Below are 20411 nucleotides of genomic sequence, written 5' to 3' on the forward strand. Positions count from 1 at the left end.
CTATAGCCACAAAAGAAACGGTATCCGTATATTTTTTTATTTGAATAACTTCATTTCATATCAAGTTCTCAATTTTCCTATAATTATTTTCTCATCTTCATTAATACTAGGCTAATTTCTATATTTCTCTTTGATAAAGAGAAATACATTAGCCCCGTATTTACAACAATCTTTATTTTCTATAGTACAAAGAAGGTGGTGAAATATGGAGGATTAACCTATAGTGGTTAACAGCGATAATACGCTATTAATCTATTTCTCTTTACCAAAGTTTGAACATAGGCCAGTTATTGCCCAATATTAACGTGGAAGACAAAAGTTTATTTATTATTATTAATTATTATTATTATTATTATTATTATTATTATTATTATTATTATTATTATTATTATTATTATTAATCGAAACATCAACGAGGTTTCATGTTTAATAAATTTCTCTATTTTCCGAATAATTCTTTTCCGTGTTGCGGAGAGGTCTCCTAATTATTTTCATACATTCATTTCATTAAAGAGAAAGTATAGACATCCTCGGGAAAGGGTTTCAATTACATCTTTCTACATTCATAAAACCATTTTTACGCCGGCTGCCTCCGTATGAAAGACTACAAGCCGCTATACAATCGAGTACATCTATATGACTTTTGTCCAAGCCTTGCTGTACTAAACTTCAAAAAAGGCATCACGACCATAATTTATATTTTCTGTGCTTTCATTCGTAGTTTCATAGTTATATCAGTTCCCGAGTGTGTTCGTACACTTACTTTGATGAATGAAATGAATAATGGACAATTATTACGTGACCTTTCCCCTACATACAGGAATAATTGTGACCTTTCCCCTACAGAGAGGAATAATTAGAAAAAAAGAGAAGTTGAGTAGATTACTAATTTAACTGATGCAGCAATATTTTTTTTTAAATAAGTGTACCAGAGGGTCTTCTTCCAAATTATTATTTTTAATACTATTATTCAGAACAATCTCATTTTTACATGGAACATAAAGGACTATAATATGTAAAACGAGCTTCAACAGAAAGATAACGAATCAGTATAAATAAAAGTAATATAAATAATATAATATATATATATATATAGTATAATATAATATATATATATATATATATATATTATATATATATATATATATATATCCTTTAATATCCAATTCGCTCTACCTCGAAATTATTACATTTTCATATATGTTAACCGAAGGGAAATTTTTTAGTTGATAATAATTTCGTCCCCTCGTGGATTCGAACCCGCGGACAAAGGAGATATCAGCAGTGTCATTACCGACTCGCCCGAGTCCTCAATGTCACTGAAGTCCTGATTTCTCCTCTGCTCGCTGGTTCGAGTCCACGAGAAGACGAAATTGTTATCAACTAAAAAATTTCTCTTCAGTTAACTTATATGAAAATATATTAATACCGAGGTAGAGCGAATTGGATATTAAAGGACTATTGTAGCTTAATGCATGTATATGAATCACGCTGATGTGATAAAAAAAACACGCATATATTACACTACAAACTTTGCACCGTATATAACCACCTGTATCAAAAAATGACAAAGATTTTAATTCTACCTCCCAACCTCCAAAACCTTTTACCAGCGATATTTTCAGTGTCTGAGAATGCTTATGCGACCTCTAAGAACTTTAGAGCCCGTGATATCAGCGCGATGAAGTATACAGCAAGGAATCAAGCGCTGTATTTCTCAATTACCCATAAATTTTGTGCGTTATCTTGGGTTTGCTTTTCGTGCTTCCCCTGGGGTCTTCTTGCCTTCTCATGTCTCTTGTTACTTGTCTTATATTTAACGTTCTCCCATTTTTTATTCCCTTTTTGTATCCAATTTAAAGTTCAGTGTGTTAAACGGCATTAATCATGTTGGCGAGTGAATAACATCTCCCAACGATTTATTTTTTAGAATGAATAAGTTTGTCGTGTCGTTTTATCTGAGTAAAGCGACTACCCTTCGATATTTCGAGCACATGGAAGGTTTCGAGTATTCAGGACAATACGAATGCTTCCTAAAGAATTTTTTATTTTCTAAACTACGAACTTTACTTTTTTACACGACATTTTTTCTCGCATGTCACTAAAATGGCCAAATATCAGTTTCCTTTAAGCGTAGCTAATATAATTAATGAAGTTACTTGTGTTTCAGGTTCTATTTTTAAATCATTATTATTATATTATTATTTTGTTAATATCTAATTCATTATCTGTCAGTTTTCAGAATGATTTAAAATATTTCATTTAATATCCAATTCACTATATCTTGGTAAGTTATCTGTCGATTTTCAGAATATTTTTTATGTTGCTGTTGTTGTTGTTGTTATTAATTATTATTATTATTATTATTATTATTATTATTATTATTATTATATTATTATTATTATTAATTATATATATATATATATATATATATATATATATGTGTGTGTGTGTAATTTTTTAATTTTTTTTTTTTTTTTTTTGCTCTATCACAGTCCTCCAATTCGACTGGGTGGTATTTATAGTGTGAGGTTCCGGGTTGCATCCTGCCTCCTTAGGAGTCCATCACTTTTCTTACTATGTGTGCTGTTTCTAGGATCACACTCTTCTGCATGAGTCCCGGAGCTACTTCAGCTTCTAGTTTTTCTAGATTCCTTTTCAGGAATCTTGGGATCGTGCCTACTTTTCTTATGATTATGGGTACAATTTCCACTGGCATATCCCATATCCTTCTTATTTCTATTTTCAGATCTTGATACTTATCCATTTTTTCCCTCTCTTTCTCTTCAACTCTGGTGTCCCATGGTATTGCGACATCAATGAGTGATACTTTCTTCTTGACTTTATCAATCAACATCACGTGTCACGTCTGGTCTATTTGCACGTATCACCCTATCCGTTCTGATACCATAGTCCCAGAGGATCTTTGCCTGATCGTTTTTTATCACTCCCTCAGGTTGGTGCTCGTACCACTTATTACTGCAAGGTAGCTGATGTTTCTTGCACAGGCTCCACTGGAGGGCTTTTGCCACTGAATCATGCCTCTTTTTGTACTGGTTCTGTGCAAGTGCCGGACATTCGCTTGCTATGTGGTTTATGGTTTAATTTTTCGTATTATTATTATTATTATTATTATTATTATTATTATATTATTATTATTATTATTATTATTATTATTATTATTATTATCAACTTCAAGCTAACAACTATTTCACAACTCTAAACGCTCATGGTTATCCAAAATAAATTGTTTTGCTAGATAATGTTACAGAAGTTGGATACCTTGTCTGGAAAGACAAAAGGGAAAGGAAGACGTTGCAAAGAACACTTAGTGGTTACTAAATACAGTGCGCCGAGCAAGGAATGCAGTAGACATTTTGAAAACTTTCAATTATTTCTTCATTTTTTCCACTAGTGCCTTCCTCCCCTGTTTCCTAGACAGACATTTTGAAAACTTTCAATTATTTCTTCATTTTTTCCACTAGTGCCTTCCTCCCCTGTTTCCTAGACTGACGCTCTATCGTAAAAAGGCTTACTTTGCAACTAATTGGCCTTTGGGGATAGGTGCAAAGCTAGCTTCTTTTCAATAGAACGCTTTTCTAGGAAACGAGATGAAGGCAGTATTGCCAAAAAGTTGAAAATCGCCTATTGAACAATTGTTTTAATGATGGTATTGACAAATGTTTTCCTAATATATGATTAAAAATAAATTAAATACGATCAACCCTGAGACAACCATTCAAAATTAGAGTAATGGCAATTTTCATGGACTAATCAAAACGCCATATGGAATTTCCCGCCTAAACTAAGTAGTACTCTGTGAGTTCCTCTCCTTCAACGCACTATTGTCTGGGGAAAAAAATGGAACTCCCGAATATTGAGCTCTTATCTTCCATTATTAAAAAAATGTAGATCATTTTCACTCTAGAAGCTCATATACAGTTCTTTGCAATATAGTTAAGCAAATTGAGGTGCTAGAGAACCCTATAAGAACAGTTTTACGTAAAGATAATTTTAATAGTTAATAACTAAAAATGCCAGAAATCTAATATGTATTGTTGTTTCCTTGAATAAAATCTTTTGATATGAGAATGGCTTTAATTTTCTCTGGAGGGTGGTCATGTAATAGCCATCGGGAGTTTACTTAATTCATTAACTGAATTGTTGGTAGGTTTTCATTTTACTTATGCAAGTAAACATATTATGCTAGTAAATTTTATTAATACTGTTGCAAATCTCTGTTAATAAAGCCTCTATAGATCAAGTGATCGACATAAAACAAAAAAATAGTATAAAAGAAAAATATAAGAATAAACTTATAATCCCCGAAATCCATTTTTTCCAAATAGTAAAGCAAAAATAGGAGGAACCCTTCAAATACTGTAGGTTTAGGCGGGAAATATATGCAGCTTCGATTGGGTGCTAACAACGACTGTAACCTCGAATTCTGATTGGCAACCTGATGTATACAAAGAACACTAAAATGAAAAACTTTCATTTCAAAAAAAGCAATTAAAAAAGATCACTTTTAAACAAATAAATCGGGATATGCATTTTAATTTTTATATTTAAAGCTCGTAAGATTTTATGAAAACCATCACTACAATGGTTCCTCAATAGTTTATATGAAACGCAGACGGCTTTCAGCATCGTTGCTAAAGTCGCGTAACATTAACCTTTTGAAGAAATATTTAAATGATGGTAAATAAAAAAAAAAGGTTTTCTTGATATTTGGATTTTAAATTATTCATAGGAATCTATTCATTCATGCTTATACGAGAAATTTTTTTAGTCTTCTATTTTCATAATAAGAAAAGCTTCTTTTCCCTTGAAGTAATTCCAGTGGGATTTGTACCCTGTGGTTTCCATAGTAACACCGAAGAGTCAACCAGTTAGAATTAGAGTTGAGGTCATTTTCATGGACAAATTGAAACGCCCTTTCTATTTCTCGCAAAAACTAATACCTCATTAGATTACCTCCGTTTATGCCTTACTAATTGGAAAAACTTGAAACTCGAAATTTGAGCTAAAATTTCCAATTTTCTGCCAATATTCTTTGTATTTTATATAAGTAGTTATTTACCATGTGTATATATAGTTATTTACCATGTAATTAAGCAAATTAAGGCGCTAGAAGACCCTATCACAGCAATTATTATATACAAAAACTTTTTATAGGTAATAGCAGCTACAAAGACAGGGAACACCGAATTGAAAACCTATTTCATTTGGAAAAAAAAAATTTCCTTTAAACATAAATCAATTGGGATATAAATTATTATTATTTTAATATATACATATAAGAGAGAGGTAAACAAAACTGAAAACCGTTTAATGCAGGATTACTCTGTGGTGGAAAGTCTCGTTTGCATTGCAAAAAGTTTGCAATATATGGAGGGTCGTCACACAAACTCTAAAGGGAGGAAAATAACCAATGGAACTTCTATGAAATGTAACAATTTATAATGTTACTAGCTGCTGTACCCGGCGTTGCTCGGGATAAAAAGAGGCCTGCCGTCCGTGATGATACCCCCTAGAGGCCGGATTATGCATCACTTTCAGAATAAGTAATCACTTTGGATCCTGTCAAGCCCAAAAAAGCTGTGAAAAATCCTAAGAGTTTGCTGTCTACTCCGAAAATCGAAAAAATGAAAGGGTATGAAATACATGGGTTTAGGCCTCCTTAAAAACGGCCCTCGAATATCGGATTTTGACTAAAATCTTCGCCGGGGGGGGGGATCTTGGGTAGAAATTTGGTAGCCGTAGCTTTCATAGTCTGGGCGTGCTTAACGAACAGACTGACAAATAGACAGACAGAAATTGCCTTTTATATACATATATATAGTGTTAGTAATGGTATTTTCTATTTGGTGTTTTGGTCTAAACTATTAAACTGAAAATATTTGCAGTAAGAATTTTTCGGTGAGTTAAAAGTCTTAAAGAAGGTGAGTGAGAGACTAAAAACCTGAATAGACTCATTTCCGTCGCAAAAATTTTCCTCAAACGAAGAAATTACAATAAACCATAGAATTCCTGCACTTGCTGTAATCAATTTGTCTGACTTTTCTCTGATATAGTGTTGTTTCGATGGTGTTCTTTAGTATTTATTGAAAATTAAAATATAACAACTGTGTTTTGCTGCAGAATATGAAAGAATATTTTGGTAATTATATTGCACACATGTCAATAAGCTTCGAAAATCCAAACTAATATTCTCAAAAAATAATGAAGAATAAAATTTTACGAGGTAAAATTTTATCGTAAAGCAACGTATAGGCAAGAGAAGCTGTCGATGCTGTTAGTTTTGGAGGAGAATATGTACTGCCATTTGATTGGCTGCTAAAACCAAGTTTAACTCGAATTCTCATTGGCTGTCCCATTATTTACACTCATTCATAAAAGTTTAGAGATTTCTGTTGAGAACCTTCATAAACCCTCTTCCTGTTGTTGTGCTTTTTTATTTTATATATATAAAAGTGTTTACAGAACTTACTTATTGTAGTAATTCCGTTTATTTTCAATGATTTTTCGAGTCCAATTATTTAAAATGTAAAAAAAAAACTTTAATTGTAGGATTATTCAGCGGTGCTAAATCTAATTTGCATTGCAAAACATATGTTAATGTATGGAGAGACCTCACTCACACTCGAATGATTAAAGGATTTAATTTAAAACAATGTTTCTTGATTTTTCTTTCTTTAAAATGATTTTACGGCTGATAAATACATGCTAAAATGCGATCCTTTAATGCTATTTCAGTTTCCATATGTGATTTAATCCTTTATATATTAACGTGTTTTCCCTTTGTTTATTTCTTATTATCTTTTCCCTTGGTCCCCATTTTTTTTATATGTGCACATGATAATCCCTGGCAACTTGCTTGTCCTAGATAAAAAAAAAAAAGTGAATGCATAGACCAAATGAATCAATTTTAGTTACCTTTGAATTTCATAATAAAACTAGGTTATAGAAAAAAATTGACATTTTCTCGCATTCATACAAATAGAATTATAATAAAGCTGAATCGTAATTATTTCGTTGGGGCACGTTCCATGTGAATATCTGCACATTTTGACTGACGATAAACGCATTTCTCGCTCGATCAGACATACAGCGAGGGAAGGATTTTATGACATGGCTCGCAAAATGTCTTTTCAATTTGCATCGATGGACATCGCCTTTTGTGATCCCCTCCTAAAAACTACGATTGTTATTCGTGAAAGGGAAGGAAAAAAAGATGGGAGTTACATCCTTGTGCGGTGAACAGATAAACAGAGGGACTAAAGGGAATGTTGAGTAGAAAAGAAATTAAATGAGTTTGTGATTTTTCTTGAAAATTCTGGTTTGATTATGTCAAATAATGTTTATGGTAGATATAGGACAGAAATGGAAAATTATTCTTGCTTTAAATTATAAATAACCAAATAAAAGAGGAAGAAATTATGTATTAAATCTAAAATAACTTGGAACGGAAAAATAAAACAGCTACATAAAGGATACAGGCAAAAGCTAGCACTATATTATACGCTTTTTTTTTTAATAAATGAACATATAAGGGAGAATATTATATTATAACTGAAAAATGAATGAGCATATGAAGGGTAAAAAAATCCCTCTAAACGAAAAAACCAAAATAAAAGTTAACATAACCTACGGTTGTGGATCATTTAAACAAAGAAAAAGGGAATAATTAACAAAAATAATTAACGGGGAAGAAAACATAAAAAGATGGAACAAGTTGGAATAAAAACCGAGTAATGAGTAGGTAATGGCGCCCAGACGCAAGATAAGATGAAGAGGAAACCTTCTCCCCATCCTCCCTCCCAACCCTTCACTCCCACATCAAACGTTATCGAGAGCAGCAAACGTTTTCGAGCGTCGTGTCCATATTTGATCAACGAGAAACGCTAAAAATAGTACAAGAACGACGAGAACGAGGAAGGTTTGGTGTATCCTCGGCCCCCTTTTGCAGTTAAAGGTGACCATCCCAGGGCGTATTAGGTCATATGTAATCAGAAGTTTTGCTTCGGTTTAGACGGAAGAGGACAGTCGTGCCAGATTTGACGGATTTTTTTGCTTTTTAGACGACCATCAAGGCTGACATTCTTCAACATTCATTTTTTCTTTTTACTTGAGAAAGCAAAGGGTAACTTGAAAATGTTTTCCATTTTACTGAGAAAGTTAACATCTTATCATTTCCTCATTACTTTCACTTGAAAAAAAAAATTGAATCAGTGCCCTATTCATACTTACCGCTAAATTGTAAATAAATCCGTACAGTTATATTTCAACAATAATAACCGCTACAAATAGTTACATTGAATTTTCGTCAGTGGTGCATTGAATTCACCTACATACACACGGCAAACTTACCCGTATTTTGCCCATATTCCCGTGCTTCCTGTACCTTTATCACCCCCGTCTATCTAACTCATTCTTTCAACATGATCGAAAGATTTCAAAATACTCTCACCTTTACTTTCAATTCACTAACTTGTTCACCACTTTTTGCACAATTTTATGTTTCATCTCTTTCAGTTCTTCTTACACCAGTTACTTTTACCAACCCTTTCATGTCTCAATAAGCGTCGTTTATTCCACTGCATTCATTATCCACACTTCACCTTCATAAAGGAGAGTTGTCACAACAAACAAGTCCTTCAATCAATCCCACCTTGGCTTTCACAGACAACTCAGTTCCCCTGGTACCTTTCTTGCTTCATCTTTTCTGTGGCACTTCTCTCATCCTACCAAATACCTATGCAAATCTTTCTTTCCATTCTTGCACCGCGTGTCCGCGTGTGTGTGTGTATTATAATATAATATATAAATATATACACGACGCCTGTGTATGCATTGATTATTTCAGTGTAACTGCGTGACAATGATAGTTCTCGGGAATTTATAATGGGAAAAGTATTATGAATTTAAACAGTTACACAAAGAATATAACAACGCACATGGCATATATAAATATATTTATATATGTGTTTGTTTGTGTGCGCGCTCTCTGGCACTTATGATACAATGAGAGAAGCGTGAAGAGGTATGTCAAAGAGAGGTATGCCAAACTCTCGTGTCAAGGTCACCGGATTACCCAAGCTAACAATGAGTCTCGAAAAAAAAAGCATCCAGAGAGAGAAAAAAAAACCTTTCATCGTTTTAACTTAAGATATTTCCTTCATATCCAGGACTATAATGTATGGCATATTTATACTTTTAATTAGCTCCTCGTTGGACGAGTGGTTAAAGTGCTCGCCTACCAATTCGGTAGCTCGAGTTCGATTCCCCTGCTCTGCCAACAAGGAATCAGAGTAATTTGTTTCTGGTGGTTAAAAATTAATTTCTCGACATAATGTTGTTCGGATCCCGCAATAAGCTGTTGGTCCCGTTCCTAGCCACGTAAAAATATCTAATCCTTCGGGACAGCCCTAGGAGAGCTGTTATCAGCTTAGTGGTCTGGTTAAACTAAGATATACATAACATATATACTTTTAATTTAAGGCTTGGTATTTTATTTCCAGTAATATGGAGCAAGATAGGACCATCCTAACTGGAAGGCAGTATGCATTCTTCCATACCATTCCCTTTGTATCGTTTTACTTGTTTGTTTGTTTGTTTAGTTACTGTATTTGCAGAATACTGTGATCATTCTTCCCCAGGATTTTCTATTTAATGGTTTTAATTGAATGGAAAAATATATCAACTGTATGTAGGAGGAATTTCGTATTCATTGATTGATTTATAAAACTATTTATTTTAACGTTTATTTAATTACGAAATCATGCAGAAATAGAGCAACCGTGAATTAAAATTTATGCATTTATTCATTGATTTTGTATATTGGAAAAAAGTGAAATCTTTGTGCGTCGGATTAATTTGCTTCTGTGGGCATATATTTATTGTAAAATCATGTAGAAATTTTTCAACTTCATGTAGCGTGAATTCGAACATTTTGTAGAACGATGCAGAGATACAGGGACTGTATAGGGTGCAGGAGAAGCGCGGTGACTGTTTTTAATACCTAGGGATAAACGCTGCCCGAAGAGAATGAGTTCGCTAAAAGGAAGATGATTAAAATGGCCCCGTTCTGAAGGGCCACTTCATTTAGAAAACAGAGCTTCGGGGAAACGGTATGGGCCACTCTAGGGGTACCTGACAGGAAAGCACAAACAGAGGAGGAGTTTCCTTGTTCAGGGGTAAAGTTGATGAAAATGGAAGCGGCTTTTGATTGGAAAATGAAACCGTTCCGTTATATGAACGAGATGAGCCTAAAATGGTCAATGAACTCTGCTTCACGAATTCTTGTTATTAAATTTACTTACATTGTGACGTGAAGTGTTGTTTGTCAAAATTCTACGTAATATGAGATATTTATTTGTTATATTGCAATTAGAAGTAAACTATAGTTCTCAATGCAGGATGGACGATAGTTTAGACGAGATCATTGTTCAGAAGCTGGCCTTGTCTAGCATTAGTCATAAGTCATTCCTCCTCTTCCCTTCTTCTCACACGGCGCGAACCATCTTCACTTGTCTCCTCTGGTTTAGTAAACTCCTCACAACTAGTGTCTCATTGTCATGATTACGTAAGGACTTCTTCATTCAGAAATATGACGCAAGACATCTTCGCGGTGTCCCTAATGATATTGCTTCGTCGCTCCCACATTCACATTCTCTTACATTTTTTAAACCGAATCTCAGATATAATGAAAAAGCGAAATGAAAACACATATAAAGTAGGAAAAACCATAAACTGCGTAGGTTTTCTTGGCGAATAAATACTGATAGTACCTGTATCAGGACTCCATTACAGCGAGGCAGAAGTCCATTACTAAGACTTCCGTGTTTATTAACGCATCTTTCGGTGCAACTTTTTTAACAAAAGTGATAAAAAAAATGTATGAATTCTTTAAAAACGAAATTCTACCTATTCCTTATTGTATATATATATATATATATATATATATATATATATATATATATATATATATATATATTGTTACGTTTTAGCCCTGGCCTGAAGGGGCTCAAATACGTAAACGAAAATAGTTGAGGGAAAATGCAGAATAAATTACTTGAACTTACCTTAAAAGGATTTACAGGGTTCATTTACTCTAGAGGAAAAGGTCGCCAGAAAACTCAGCTAATTACTTTACATACATTTATTTACAGGAGGCTGCTTAATAGCCTGGGAAATAGTAAATGCAACTTGTCCACACGTGGGGACCAATATTATCTCTCACAAGGGGATAGCTGGCTAAAAATGAGGTTCCCGTAAAAGCTGGCTTTCAAAATTGTTCATATGTCTTGCGGTAAAGCATCACTTGCGGGAGTGAAGACTTGGACACGTGACTCAGGAAATCTGGAAAAGATCCCAGATTAGACAAGATAAAAAAAAAGGACTTCTTGCACAAGTTACGATTATTCAGTTTCTCTAACACTGGGGAAAAGGAACTCTAGTGTTTAACTGAGGTATGCACTGAAGACTTAATCTTCAACAAGTCACAAGGGGAAGCACATGGCCCGATGAGGACAAAGGGATTTTGATGTAAGAGGGATACAAAGGAGGATTGAAAATGAAATTAGCAAGAGTCGTCTTGGAGGAAAAAAAGAGCTGGTTTGGAGTTTACACTTTCTAGACGTACCTTAATTACTTGAGGCTTGGATATGTGTCGTGCTCTGAAGATAGTCACCAGTGTTTGGACAGAGGGCTGACGTCCCGTCAGAGGAGGAGAGTAGAGGCACGTCCGCCTTGCTGTAGGAGTCACTTTTGACTGAGGTAGATGCTGGGTCTTTTGGAACCGCGGGGATTTCATACACCGCCTCGGGCACTGCCTGAGAAGTGGTAAACAAAAACCAGCAAAGTTGGAAGGAAACAGGTCTTATTGTAGGGGTCCCTAAAACCCATATCGAGGCCTAGCTACTCTCGTGACTTGCCCATTTTACCCTAAGCTTTAGTCTGACTGGAAATTCCTTTCCACCCTTCCTACTGCGTGTTCTCTCCCACAATCAGTTGCTTTAGGAGAAAACATGGCTGCTCATTCATACATAGAATTAATTAAATACTGCTGGGAAGACGAGGCAGTCAATAAATGTAACAATATATATAAATATATATATATATATATATATATATATAGTATACATTGTGTGGTGCGTAAAACAATCACCCCCCTTCTCTCACCCACTCAAAAAAGAAAAAAAACTATAAAATGCAAATGTCATTCACTGTAACGAACACCTTTCAGGTAAATGGTAAATCGATCTCTCTTTCTCGGCAGGCGCCTGGTAGAGCGGGTGGAGGCAATGAAGAACCGCGTCCAGGGAAATGGGAACAACAATTGCATTCTGTGCGGGGAAGGTCTCTCCGTCCTCAGGACGTCCAGTCAAGTGTGTGCCGACTGCAACAAGGTAAGTGGGATGGCTCTCTCTCTCTCTCTCTCTCTCTCTCTCTCTCTCTCTCTCTCTATACTTTATATATATATATATATATATATAGAGAGAGAGAGAGAGAGAGAGAGAGAGACTGGTTGACAGGCAGATGATTTGATAGACAGGAGACAAGATAGGTAAATAGAGAACACGAGATGGGAAGATTAAAAAGTGTATGACAGAGAGACAGGCGTTCAGGCAGTGGGAAGTGGATAGACTGACCAAAAATCAGAGAGAGACAGAGAGAGCACACGCAGACAACTGTAATTCATTATTTATTAAAATACTATTAAATGATAATACAGCTTGAAGTAATTAAATGCCTTGAACGTTTTATTATGTCCTTGAAATCGTGTTTTTTATGCGAGGTTTTTCTGATGAGTCATTCATTTTATTGCAAGGTTTACATGTCCAGTTTTTATGTCGCTGTGAATTGTCTCATTACCTTCTAAATATTTTTCACTTGTATTTTATTCTATAATTTTAATTATTTTCACATAGTTGAGGCAAATCTGTAATGAACTTAATTTCTATAATACGTGGCAACAGAAATTTCTTAGGAAAAATAATAATGTTTATATTACAATTAGCCCTTTCCATTACGTTTCAGTAATTTTCTCCTCGTCATTTATTTACAAACTAACTATTCGTTGCGTAATCTGGGAGATATTTAGGAAATTAAATAATGGTCAATTTACTGATATAAAGTCACTGTTTTTCAGTTATATGCGTATAACATTAAAATTATTGTGTGGAATCCTTCGGGAATAAGGTTCTTCATCTTCCTTCGTTTTTTGAGTGGGGAGCGGGAGGGACTGTCATGGGGAGGGGGAAAGTTGTTGGTTGGTTATCTCGTCTAAATAAGGTTATTAGTCTGCTTCTCCAATCAACCAGGTGCATATTAATAGAATCGAAATTAGCTAGTCCACAAGTTTCAGATGAAGTTTACCTATACCAGCATTAGAGGAAAAACTCGTTAGGGTAGAGCTGAATATTTACTAGTAGAGAATCTCGGTTTATGTTCGTATGTGTAAAATAGAAATATATTAAGTTTTTAAAACTATCTTACGAAAGGTTTTCGATAACAAACGACAGACAAGTAAATAATTATTATAGCTTTCGTTAGGTTTCCATTGTTTATTTAGATTTAACTACACACAGCAATATGTACTTGTCCTGAGAAGTGAGTATTTATTGCCTAGATCAGGTTACATTGTTTTATTACTGTTAACTGATTCGAGACCGTTTTATATTTACTCTTAACTAATTCGAGACGGTTTTATATTTTTCCTTTTGCCCCCGTTAGTTACTTCAACTTCGAACGGAAACGCATCCAAAATTAGCGCCATTTTAACCGTTCCTGATAAACATCAAAATTTATTATTAATATCATAATAATACCTACTGAACGAACGGTCTACTAACTTCAAGAAAATAGCAGGAAGACACGTTCAGTGGTTTTACTCGTAATTCATGAACGACAATTGGTAAACAACTCAAAGTACTCTGAATGTTAATAACTTATCAGAATAATTTCCTATTTTTCAAACATTTTCAAGTCACGGACCTTTCAATCGGCGATAACTTGTTTTCCATCCACATGTCATAAGCATATATCGATAACTTATCGGTTACGTATCACAAACAGGTGAATAACGCTCAACAATTTACTGGTAGTCCTAACCAGATGCTCGTTTATTCGCTGTTAGATCCAAAGAGATTTGAGCATTGCAAATGTTCTGAATTTGTGAATAATTTTTCCCCACTTGATATTTCTGAGAAACGTTTCCCTAGTTTTTCCGCAACTTAGGTTGCGTAATAAGATTTTATTTCTTTCCAGAGCATACACATACAATTATCCAGCATTTTCCAAAGAGTCGTTCTCCATTTAAGGTCGTTGAATAATTTTTGAAAACTCTTGTGCTATGTAAGCGGTAAGTGAGTGACGAGTATTTATGACATGTTTTACTGTACAGAATACGCATCCTTGAACACACTGGTTATAGGCACGACAGTTTTACTCTCGGTCAATGAAAGTTGATCCAGCTGTTTTCATTAATCAAAACAATGGCCTGCAAAAGCATTTTTATACATGGAACTTGTTTACATAAGAATTAGACAAGTATCGTAGGTTGTTTTCCATTTTTTGTCTCAGCTTGCAAATTGAAATTTTTTGGGAATTATGTTTACACTCTTGTAATGCACCGGTTGTTGTGATGAACAAAGCAATGCCCTTACCTAGCCTCAAAAGAAAACAAGAAATGTTGGGGGGAAATGCATTAATGATCCGTCTCTCTTCACTGTCCTTTCAGAGAGTCTGCAGTAAATGTGGCGTTGAGAACCCCACCGCTACCGGGGAGAAGCTGTGGCTGTGCAAAATCTGTGCAGAAACCAGAGAGATGTGGAAGCGCAGTGGGGCCTGGTTTTTTCGTGGCATTCCCAAACATGTCTTGCCGGCTTCCGGCCCTTCCTCGGCGCCAAGTACGACCAAAAGGAGTCGCGCCCCGCCTAGGAGGGCCCACACTCTTGGTGTCAAAGGTATGTCTGGAAAATTTGACTGAAGTACTAGGTTTTATTTGCTTCCACGCATGCTAGGTCGTTGAAGCCTTGAATTCTGTTAAGTTAATGCTGTAGTTGTCAAAGGTATAACAGGAATGTTTACGCTCTTGGTTTCAATGGCCTTTTTGATAAATTTACCTCTGGCTGTCAAAAGTATAACTGGAATAGAATCTTGGCATCATTATTAATTTATATAATATTATATATTTATATATTATATATATATATATATATATATATATATATATATATCTTTTCATTTTAAGGATATGAAAGCTTCATTGTGTTTCTTCCTTCATAAACAGCAAAAGCATTTTGTAAATATTACTATGAAATTCAGGGCCTCTGTAACAGTTTTTTGGATTTTGCTCCTTATCGAAGCATCGGATGTAGCTGAAAGTTGACATATGTATATTTTACAACTACACACAGTTCCACGCTGGACGAGTGGTTTTCGCGCTCGGCTGCCAATCCGGTGGTCCGAGGTTCGATTCCCGGCTCGGCCAACGCGGAATCAGAGGAATTTATTTCTGGTAATAGAAATTCATTTCTCGATATAGTGTGGTTCGGATCCCACAATAAGCTGTAGGTCCCGTTGCTAGGTGACCAATTGGTTCCTACCCACGTAAAAATATCTAATCCTTCGGGCCAGCCCTAGGAGAGCTGTTCATCAGCTCAGTGGTCTGGTAAAACTAAGATATACTTAATTACAACTACACACAAATTTTGTCAGCATTATCAATAACCTAAACCCGATAGTTTTAATTTTTATAGAGTAAAAATGATCTAGCCGACGCCATGGCCAATGATTGCGAGCCAAGAGTCGAAAAACATTCATTACGTAAGCAAGGTAAACATCGTTTTACGAAATGTTGCCTCGCCCATCCACCAGACAGAAACCCATTCACCTTATTCCATCGGCTCTGAAAGCCATAATAGTCAAGAATGGCTAACAGGATTTGGAATTGTCCCCGTGGTTGCAAAACTGCATTTGTCTTACGACTTGCAACTTAATCAGTCAAGAGAAAGCCCGTGGCCATACTTACTATAGCCTGAATAGGTAATTTTTCAGTTTCTGGTTTAAATCCAATGTTTATGGTCTGATTTGTATTTAGCGTAACGTGATTATAATACTTGTAATGTCATTCAGGATTTTGAACATTTCCATTAACTATTCACTATGCTACCGAGAGAGAGAGAGAGAGAGAGAGAGAGAGAGAGAGAGAGAGAGAGAGAGAGAGAGAGATTGTATGTAAACAGTCTTTATATAAATATTTTTGTTAAAATAAGATTTTTATCCAAAGTAAATAAAAGCTTATATGTGCTAAAATCTCCAGCAGACCAACGGATCATCCGAAATAATTTTTTTTCTTCTTCTTTAGTCTGTACGACCATGTTGGATATAAAGACTTTATGAATGGCGGAACGATGCATAGATGTGGGTGGGGTATCTGTGCTAGCGTAGTAATACTACTGTAGCAGTAGTGCCGCAAAATTATTAATAGCAGCAATATACATGAATTAAACGTTTAGGCCAACTGCTGGGATCCTTGAGGATCATTTAGCACTTCTTACAACTACTCGAGAAATGAGTTTTTAAAGCCAGAAGTTAGATTTTCTAATACAATAATGTCCATGATAGCCTTCAGTGTTATCCTGAATTATAACGAGGCCAAAGTGGGTGGAGCCTCATGAAATCATCATTCTGACAATAATTATTGGTGAAGGTTAAATTTAAAGCCAAAATACGGTACCGGCTAATTTTTTTTTTTTTTTTTTTTTTTTTTTTTTTTTTTTTTTTTTTTTTTTTTAGTAAATAGGTAGATAGCCGATAAATAAAATTGCTTGACATTGGATACAGCAGTTATCAAATCAAGCTTGTCTATTATGTCTTTGAAAATTGCCAACTATTCCCTACATCTTGTCAATCTGATTGTGACCTATAAAGTAGATTATAGTTTCTTAGGACACTTATTTTGGGAGTTAGACTAATAATCGAAGTGTTTTTGTATTTATTAACATATTTTGTTGGTTTGTTCATTATGACAATTATCAGTGGAGGGGATTCAGAGTTCATAAAGGTGTACTGCTTTGCTTGTATTTAAATTTTTATGTCATTGTTGCCAGAGGTATAGCCTTCGTTACGTATAGCCAATCATCCATCGAGAAAGAGGGAAGAAATGCTGTCATAAGTTACGTAACAAGTGCGTTCGAAACCTTATCTCTGAGTAAGTTGGCCCGTCTTCAAAAAAAGTCACTTTTACATTATAAGTACCAAATTTATTCAACCTACGTAATGCAGAATACAGTCAAAATTTGTGTTGATATAATGTGTATTCTGAATTAGCGTTATATCTATGAAATGCATAGATAAAAAGTTATTGCCAAAAAAACGTGTTACAGAAGCCCTGAATCTCATAGTAGGTTTTTGTTTTCTTTACTAGAATGGTCCTTTTTGTGTACAGTTTGGTTCAATTTTCTGTAAAATTTAGCAGTCCAGCGTCAGATTTTAGTATTTAATGTGATTCGATGTCCAAAACTTCAGACTATATTCAGCAGCAGAATTCCAGATTGTAACAATTTTTGGAAACGCTTTTAGGGAAGAGAAATACTACATCTTTATTGAAGACCATTTTGTCAAAGCATTAAGAAAATTCCCTTTCTGCCTAAACTTAATTACATTGCAGCGGACAGGCAAAGAAAGGCTGTAATAATGAATATTCTCGAAATAACAGCCATTAAACAAAATGACAGTGATCATTACTAAGGGAAACCCTAATTGTAACTCATTAACCAGTTCCATAAACACTGCAACAAGTGACCCCAAGCAGAAGAGCAAAGAAACCTTAATGAGTATCATTAACTGGATTCTCCCTGGTGATAATCAACAGGAGTTGTTTGTGAGATTTGCTGGCAAATGGTGAGAATGGCCAATTTTTAAAATTTCAAATTTATACATGACTTTATCAGTAAATTACCACTAAATATTGTCTTATTCCCTAGAGGATTTTTCCCCGCAAGTTTTAGGTGTGCTGTCTTGACATTTCTGAAACTGGTTGATTAAATAATTTAATGTTTTTAACAATGTCATTTTCGAGAGAATGTATTGTCAAGCGGCTTGTCCCTGCGCCCTAATTTCCAGCTTATTCTTCAATAACTGTTTTTATTATATGTATAATTATGTCTGTTGAAGTGTTTACCAGTTTCAGTCTACTTATTGCCCCATCTTTCTCTTTGTTCTGCTATTCTCTGTTCACATATGACTCGTCTTTTCGTGTGAGCTTGCTGTGCAAGTTAACGGCCCTCTTAGCCTGTTCCGTGTTAATGTACACATTTTGAATTATGATTTCAGAGGAAGCGAATTACCTCATGAATATTCCCCTACTTTGGGATTAAGGAGAGTTCACCTCTCGTGAACACGTAGGGATGAGGGCTATTCAGTGCAGTTCCTACAGGGTAAAACTTGAATCCTTATCAATGACAATTTGATAATTTGAGAATCGTGTTCAGGCAGTCTTGCAAGCCTTAGATTCTATGATAAAGTCATACTGTAATATTGAATTAAAAAATAATGTTCACGTCCTAGCGGATGTTGGAACCGATTGCAAAACGATACAATATCTGAAATAAAAGATTTTCGAGGGCGATGGAGATTGCGAGGCCAACTAAATATATTTTCGACATTTGATTGGATTGAAGTTCTAGGCCAGAAAAAGTTCGATGCCAGGATATCTCTGTGGAAGTTAAATTAAATATGCAAATACGAAAACCTGAGTTATAAATGTTTGTTATGAGCATTAACTGTCAGAACCATTTGTTTCATACATATGCAAGTTCACTTAAATGTACATTAATGATATTGGATAAGACTAACTTGTATTGTATATAAAGAATTTGATCCGTACTGCTTTATACACACACACACACACACACACACACACACACACACATATATAATATATATATATATATATATATATATATATATATATATATATATATATATATATTATATAGTGCCTATTTTTAAAGAAGGGGAAAAGAAATCCGAGTTATTGATCATACTTCTTTCTATTTTTCCAGTCCCGTTTTGATGCATTAGGAATACAATGAGATTCGGCTCCTCGGAAAAAGTCATTGTCCTCTTGCCTTTTGTGTCGGTCATGGAAAAATTTCCTTTCTCTCTCTCTCTCTCTCTCTCTCTCTCTCTCTCTCTCTCTCTCTCTCTCTCTCTCTCTCTCTCTCGAGGGATCGTATTCCTTTCCTCTCAGTGGTTATTCAATCGAGAGCCCATACCATGTGGTTTCATTATTAAATAATTATCAATTCATTTAAAGAATCATCTAAAATAAGTCCGAATAAAACAGGCAGAATTTCATTTTGTTGAAATTTCCACGAATAAAGTATAGTAGGAAGGAACGGTAAGATAGAGCTGGCCATTAGAGTAAGGGATGTTGAAAGGCTTTGTCAAGATCAGGAAAGACGACATAAAACGGGATTGTTAGTGAATACAGCCGTGCTTGTGAAACGGGTTATGAGTTTTATACTTATTAGAGCATATACACTTATCGCGAAAAATGTCGACAAAATTTAGATCTTTTGCAGATGCATCTACTCAAAATACGTATTAGATTAAGTTCTGTAACGTCTAATAGATGAATTTTAAAAAATAGCATAAATTTTAAAATTATTCCGTCTTGGCTCCTTGCCATAAAATGAATATTTCCCGTACGATAAATTAAACTAGTTTTTGATAAACATGCTATATAGTGGACCCATGTCGTCAGAAATGTTAATGTATAAATGTACACACACACATATATAAAGAACAATTTGATGTACTCCATCAGGTATATACAACTACTATTTTCACAATCTTAAAACTCGTAATTTTTTAATTTATTTTTATTTTGCTTTTTAAAACATGCTCCAGTAATTCATAAGTGACAAGCTTAACGTGATACCAAATTTAGTATCCTAACATGAAAGCTAATTTTCCACAGACTGATCAAAGAGAAATATTGCTGAGCTCAAACCCGCTTAACGAGAGATGGGTTCACTGGGGTCTCAAATTGTTACATGTCCAAAAGATATGCGAATATACTTTGCAAATTACATAATGAATGTACGTATATATCAGCGCTTGTCATTTTTATCATAGTGGTGGTGGCGTATTGATGATGTTTTCTGGTTCCAACAAGTCTTTTTGGATGAGGTTGCAGGCCCACTTCATATATATATATATATATATATATATATATATATATATATATATATATATATATATATATATATATAGAAAGAGTAAAACCAGCACTTGTACATAAAACATCCTTTATTTTCTTATGACTACCGGTTGCGGAGTAACTGTCTCCATCATCAGGTCTATACAAAAAACACAGACAGAAAAAAAAATTA

At 34.6% G+C, this 20411-nt stretch overlaps 1 protein-coding gene across 6 annotated transcripts in view; it reads left to right on the forward strand.

Moving 5' to 3' along the window:
• Positions 1-20411, forward strand: part of LOC135211992 (rabphilin-3A-like) — a 454956-nt gene that overhangs the window by 369017 nt on the left and 65528 nt on the right. For all 6 annotated transcript variants that reach the window (XM_064245260.1, XM_064245259.1, XM_064245263.1 and 3 more), the window contains 2 exons: positions 12284-12413; positions 14747-14972. In XM_064245260.1, the coding sequence (XP_064101330.1) occupies positions 12284-12413; positions 14747-14972 (356 nt within the window). The remainder of the gene's footprint in view (positions 1-12283; positions 12414-14746; positions 14973-20411) is intronic.

The sequence above is a fragment of the Macrobrachium nipponense genome, chromosome 40 (genome assembly GCF_015104395.2).
Source record: "Macrobrachium nipponense isolate FS-2020 chromosome 40, ASM1510439v2, whole genome shotgun sequence".
NCBI classification, from domain to species: domain Eukaryota; kingdom Metazoa; phylum Arthropoda; class Malacostraca; order Decapoda; family Palaemonidae; genus Macrobrachium; species Macrobrachium nipponense.